Source organism: Diadema setosum, chromosome 21 (genome assembly GCF_964275005.1).
Source record: "Diadema setosum chromosome 21, eeDiaSeto1, whole genome shotgun sequence".
Taxonomy (NCBI): domain Eukaryota; kingdom Metazoa; phylum Echinodermata; class Echinoidea; order Diadematoida; family Diadematidae; genus Diadema; species Diadema setosum.
Genome location: NC_092705.1, coordinates 3,629,880 through 3,637,010, shown reverse-complemented (window position 1 = coordinate 3,637,010; position 7,131 = coordinate 3,629,880). Strand labels below are relative to the sequence as shown.

At 40.3% G+C, this 7,131-nt stretch overlaps 1 protein-coding gene across 1 annotated transcript; it reads left to right on the top strand.

Moving 5' to 3' along the window:
• Window positions 1–487: 487 nt before the first annotated feature.
• On the top strand, window positions 488–3,722 carry LOC140244812 (pancreatic triacylglycerol lipase-like). The gene is made up of 4 exons (XM_072324426.1): window positions 488–865; window positions 1,264–1,492; window positions 2,315–2,442; window positions 3,438–3,722. The coding sequence occupies exons 1-4, from the start codon at window positions 488–490 to the stop codon at window positions 3,720–3,722; spliced, it is 1,020 nt and encodes a 339-aa protein (XP_072180527.1).
• The last annotated feature ends 3,409 nt before the right edge of the window (window positions 3,723–7,131 follow it).

The window sequence follows — 7,131 nt, the reverse complement described above, 5'->3', positions numbered from 1 at the left end:
AACAAACATGAAAAAAAAAAAAAAACTCTTCTTTATTGCCGTGGAAAAGTAACATTTAGGCTCTTCTCAAGACGTCACCTCTGAAAGATTGTTCTTAAAGAGAAATGCATCAGCCTTACTAGCGATCACATGGCTGTATGCGCTATAACTAGATGTCTTCCTTATGTTATTATTTTGCGTCTCCAGAGTTCTTCCTGAAGTTCATTTCTATGTTCTGTGTTCTAGGTCAGATATGACATACGAGAATAACATTGAGAGTTTTACTACTGTGTGTAGAACGCATTCAAGCTACACTGAAAGTATTATGCACGCGAATTTGAAGTTTCATTTACAAGTTTGTCACCTTCATTTAACAAAATTCGTCTTATACAAGAAGTTAGACTTTGCTGTTGATTAGGACCAAGTCTTGTTGCCTGTCCTCCTCTACTACAACGATTCTCCTTACTTACATGCCAAGTCTCTACTTTCCAAACAATGATAATGGACAATGGCCAATAAATACAAAGGTATTTTGTGGGGGAAATTATTTCAACCCTCTATTAGATCAATATTATACACTCTTCAATCACAAGACGGTGCAGCAGACACCGTGACTTACGACGACCTGGGCAGCTTCAGCTACGGTAACGGCGCCCCGATCTGTCACCACGCCATGCCGGAGAGCCCCGAGGACATACGCACTCGCTTCTGGCTCTTCACTCGCAGCAACACGAACTCCGGGCAGGAGCTCGACCGAAAATCTTCGAAGTCGATCAGGACCTCGTACTTCTCGGCAAGCAGAGACACCAAGTTCATCATTCACGGCTACACGGACGAGTACACAAGCGGCTGGGCCATGGACATGAAGAATGCTCTACTCACAAAGGTACGACTTAATACTCAGCCTACTTTCTCATAATAAAGTCGTCATCATATTATCCCTTTCTATCAGTTGTAATAATGGTATAAGGTTAAAAAAAACAAATCTGCGTTTTCAGCAGTATTTTGAAACGAAAATGTAATCAGAATGAATCATAGTATTACACATATTGTCTACCAAAATTTGCACTGAAGGTAAACTGGATCGAAAGAGGAGGTTACCTTGTTCCTTCGGTCGATTTTTTTCAGATTTTTCTGGGTCTCTCTTTTTTTAAATCTGTATTCTTGTAATGGTACCCTTACCACTTAACTTAGTCAACAATACAGTGAGGGAATTTTTTGACCCTCGGTGATAGACTATTAAGATACTATTGAAAATTTTCTCCATATCATTTGGCCTCAAAGAACACAAACGTCATCATGGTGGACTGGCAGGAAGGCGCTGGTCGCTTGAATTACGCCACTAGCCGAGCCAACACGCGCGTAGTCGGGCGCGAGATTGCAAACCTCATCGAGCTCCTGGCGTCGACCACCGGCGCGTCCTACGGCAGCATGCATATCATTGGCCACAGCCTCGGGGCGCACACTGCCGGCTACGCGGGAGAGGCGCGCTCTGGGATTGGGCGACTCACTGGTAAGTGATAAACACGACAACATACGTTGACATAAAAGAAGTGACCTTGCGTAAACGCTTTTACAGCTTAAAAAGTGCAGGAGTGTAAACCTGGGAGGCATTTCATGAAGGAACTTGTCGGATAAAATATCTGACAAGTCAATTATATTCGACAAGTTTTGAGAAATTCTTTAGTTTGATTGGCTGATTTCTCTGAACTTGTCAGATATAATTGACTTGTCGGACATTTTATCCGACAAGTTCCTTCATGAAATGCCCCCCTGCACCCCGGTCACACACACACACACACACACACACACACGAATACAATCACAAGTAAACACACAACAACGACGGTAACAAAATGCTACTTATAAACACACCCACACACACACACACAAACACACAAGAAAACACATAGACGCAGTAAAGAGTACAGTCAAGCGAAACATTAGAAATGGCAGAATTCTTGCTTCTCTGAGATATCATCCATGGTGACTGATACGGAGAGGGCTTCTGATCTTTTAACATCTAAAAATAAAGGTGAAAGGAAACATCAACCATGGATGTACAAAGTATAGAAATGGTGGATAAACAAAAAGGAGCTACGTTACTTTATACGTTGATTACTTTGTAAATAATAGATTAGAATCTGTGTCTTCACCTTCTCCTCCTCCTCCTCCTTCTTTATGTTCTTCTTTGTGTTCTTCTTCTTCTTCTTCTTCTTCTTCTTCTTCTCCTTCTCTTTACTTCATTTTGTTATGTTTGCATGACCAACGGAAAAGATATTTTACATTGTAACTATTATTCCATCAATTACTCGGCTACTCGCTCGATTCTCAGGCCTGGACCCAGCTGGACCAGAATTTTCTGGCTACGAAAATGAGTGCAAGCTGGACTCGTCTGATGCTAACTTCGTCGATGCGATTCACACTGATGGTGGGGCCACAGGGGCTGGCCTACTCGAGCAGGTACAGTATCAAAAGCAGAACATACTTTGCACAAACGTTGTACATTTAAGTTAAGGGCCTATCTAAATTGAGGAGACTTCGCCGCCACTCGTGCAACTCTGTAAGCCTGTAATCATGTTTAGACCAATGAATAGCTTGCGCTCTCATCAAGGAGACAGGGCGACGTCCAAGACGTCTGCATATAAGGTGACACCTAAATTCGTCAGGAAGTCGAGGAGATGTACTCGCGATGTCTCCAAGATGTCCTCGCAAGGTCGCGGAGAAGTCTCCGAGACCAGCTGAAGACTAGAAAAAGTCTCCGGAAGAAACTTTGAACGTGTTCGAATCTCTCGCAACTCTCCGGAGACCTGGCTAGTCTTCAGGAGACGTCGTGGAGACTTCGCAAATACTGCGCGACTAGCATGACTAGTGAGACTAGAGTCGCAACCAGGTCGCCACCTAAACTCCAAGCCAATGAGTTCATAGTAATGAATATGTGACCTGCTGAGGTGTGCAACTTTGAATGTATTGGAATAGTCATTGAATGTTTTCGTTGAAGAAAGTGGTCATAAGGACCATTTTTAACTTCATCCCAAATCATAATGAGTGTAAGTATTTTAGTGACCACTGTAGTAAGATTTTCAGGGGATTTATATAATCATTTTTATTTTGTTGCTGTTACTGTTTACAATGTATTTTGTTTGCTTTGTTTCTCCAAACCCCGTGTACAGTGTAGAAATCAAACTTTACCCCCATCGCTGTAACTTTATAAAAGCGATATCATGGACTCTTGATGAAAACACTGTGCTCACGTTGCAACTGCTACCCTTGGTTGAAAAAATGATCAGTGAACATGCCAACGATAACATCAAAAATAATGCTAAGAATCGTGATCATAGTACACTTCAGACTAATATTACTATCATGACCGTCTACTTCCATTATCACTACATCCATTGCGATCATTACAACTGTGTTGTGATTTTCATGGCATCATTCGCTCGATACCGTTTCAGCTGGGTCACCAGGATTTCTACCCCAACGAGGGCGTGGACCAGCCTGGCTGCGAGGGGACGAGCGTGCTTGAAGCCTGCGATCACATGAGGGCGACACACTTGTTCACTGAGAGCGTCACGTCGAGTTGCAGTTTCTCCCCCTCGCACAAATGCAGCAGTTGGTCGAGCTACCCGAATTGCGCCCGCTGTGGCTCCTGCCCGGAGATGGGTTACAACGCCCAAAAGAGTCGCGGAACGGGAGCCTTCTTCATCGAGACCAACGGAGCCAGCCCATTCTGTGCCTAGAAGTAGAATCAGATAGTCTATAGAACTACATGTATCTCTATATGCTAGTATCTATATAATATCTATCTATCTTTCTCTCTTCCATCCCCACACTGTAAAGCAGATGAGATACATTATTTGAATAACATATTATTAAATGAAAATTTTTACCAATCGTCATCGATATGACAAGTTGTCACTTCGTGGATTATATATATATATATATATATATTTATTTATATGTGTGTGTGTGTGTGTATGTGTGCGTATGTGTGTGTGTCCGTGTATGTGTGAGTGGTGTATGCTTACTGTAAAAATTATGCTAATTAAGTCTTCAACGGTACTTGTATGTTTTACTTTGAATCTACAACTGATTTTTTTTTTTTGTTTGAGAATGAATGAATGAATGAGGATGAAGATAAAGTAAACATTAAAAAAAATCTTATGGTGATATCAATGGCTTCCAACTGCTTTTAAGGAGAAGGTAATAAAATACCTCTGAAGTGATTCCTAGTCAGTGTCTTATTTGTTTAACTCTTTTGGTGCTATGAGTGTATTGACAATGGAAATCCCATAGCGCGGAATTCATTGCCCAAAGTCCCTGACACACACACACACATGTCCCCCCCCCCCCAAGAAAAAAATAAATGAATAAATAAAAATAAATAAATAAATAAATAAATAAATAAATAAATAAATAAATAAATAAATAAATAAATAAATAAATAAATAAATAAATAAATAAATAAATAAATAAATAAATAAATAAATAAATAAATAAATAAATAAATAAATAAATAAATAAATAAAAAAAATAAATAAATAAATAAAAATACAATACAACGGGAGCTCCGCAATGATATCTTTCAAAATGGTGAATCAATCTAAATACAAATTCAGGGTATGAAACTACTGTATAACTCATTGCCCACATCTTACAGAAAACCACACTCGATTTGCTTCAGTGGTCAAAGAGAAATGAGGAATTTTGTAGAGGATGTCAGGAATCTCTTCCCTCCATGTTTTTTCCATTGCATTCACACACAAGAGCATCGAAGTGCTAAACTTGGAAGAATCAGACTCAGGACATGCTTTACAACAATCCACATTTCTCTGTGACCGCTTAACCAAATTGAATGGGGTTTTCTACAAAATAGAGCTAAGACGTTATATTTTAAGACCTCGAAGTAGCATTTAGACAGTTTAATCATATTGAGTGTTATCAATGCGAAAATCTGATTGTAATTTTTTGGGGGGACATACTGTATAGTCCAGTTGCTATGAAAGTCGCCGATTCGTCCACGTTTCCAGCAAACTAGTTTGCTTGTTTATTGAAATGTTTCAATAATAACAATGGGGAAAAAAAGTATTTCAGATAACTATTATGACTGGAAAGCTTGTCAAAAGTTTCCCGGATTACAGGTCACTGTACTTTGTTGATATTCATGGTTAAATACGTTAATGTCATGGTGACAGTGGTAAACAGAAACATCTATAGGCCAACTTTATACCCTCCTCCACTCTCTCACTATAGCAAAGAATATCAAAAGTGCAGTCAACCTGGCTTTCATTTTCATTTAACATTTAATGAGTGGGGGACGGAAACATAGAAGGCGAAATATAACGGGTCCCATTTCATACAAACTAATATCCTTCCGCGTACGTCGAACTTGGCCTTAATTAATCGACGCTGGACTTTTTTTTTTTCGTATTCCTGTTCAGAATGGTGTATTAATAATCACCATTGTTTGCGTGTTCGTGAATGAATGTGAATAAATGGATTGGAAAGGGACGGTTTTTCTTTTAATGAATTTTAATTTTTTTTCTGAAAATCTCGAATTCCTTAAGAACTACATCAAACGAATGTAAGATTTGCAGGATATGCTAAATTTTTATTATCAAGTGTGAAAAGATTTATGACATTGTGATTGACGCTCATACGCGCTTAGTCTTGGCATTTGTTTCTCTTGGAACGGCTGACATGGCTGAGCTATATTGGAATTTTGCTTCGAATGAAGTGTACAAGTATATATGTAAAATCAGTTGGTTAAATTTGCGTTAATACGCCCCGTTTTCGTCGTATTTACGAAATTACAAGCCTTATTTCATTTTCGGTTTACCCAGCCTTTTCCATTTCCGGATTAACGAAAATTCGGAATAACGAACCGTCGGAATAATGACCCTTATTCCATCTTCGGCATTGTTCGGATCAACGAACCTTCGGGAAAAAAGCGGACTATCACCCAGCTGTTCTGTGGGACTTCTGCTCATGCTTTAGTCCCGCGGTTACAAGGTGACCTCTGCCTGGCCACCTGCCGACATTGTTGCAACAGTAACAGCAGGTCATGGGGAGGAGGGGTAAAGAGGATGAGAAGATAGAATTATAGCATGGGTGGGATACGCCCTTCCGGTTCCTACAACCTAAAAATGTTATCGGATGAATACTTCAGAGCACGGATAGTGCTCTAGATCAATGGATAGCGTGACGACATTAGCTTGCAGTAAGCTGGCATTGATATGGTAGAAAGGGGTTCGATTGGTGAGGATAATTATAGGAAATGACGCGGGGGGGGGGGAGGTTGAGAGGAGGAACTCACAAATTTCATCCTGTTTCCGATGACGTGACAATTTTGTGGAATACTTGTTTTAATGTGACTTTGGGCTTAGTCATTGTTGCCAGTTGGTGTGATACTGTAGCTGCTGTCTTGAAGCTTGAAGTTTAACCAAGTGAAAGGACTCGCGAAGGTGAATGTGGCAAATGTTTGCTTTGGGATGGAGGAGGGGTGGGGTATGACAGGAGGGGCGGTAACTTTAAAACTTCATATCGGCCCATCCGTAAGGCTGCGTTTTTGGAAGAACTTAAATATGCCTGTGTTTTTGTTGTTGTTGCTGCTATTCTAATCTAATGTCAAGATGGCAGTGATGTAATGACGTTCAACCTGTCTTACAATGAAAACACGGAAGGGGTGGAGAGAGGTGTCCTCAATTCGACTAACATCCGTTTTCATGGCAACGCCGTCATTAAACTGCTCCAAATAATAATTGCGTGTCAGCTGTTCCAGATCAATCCTCGTACAACGTCATAACGGCACAATCACTTTTTTCTTCTTTTTATTTTATTGTATTTTTTGCGGGGTCGTTTTATGAAATAAAAACATGTCAGCTGTTTTCAGTTGTCTATGCTTGATGAGATACACTGAGCCCAACGGGGCATATGAAAATGGCATTTAGCTGTTGTGCGACGGAAGTTGTCGGAAAACCGCCTAGGAAGCCACAATTGATACTGTGGTGCAGATCGTGGTGACCATTGTTACGCTAAAAACCTCTTGGCTTGGCCGTGACAGCACCGTGCGAGATTTTAGGAGAGTTCAGTATTCATTCCATTTTGCTCTTTTACGTGTTTAATGCCATTGCTAATCTTGGTTAATCG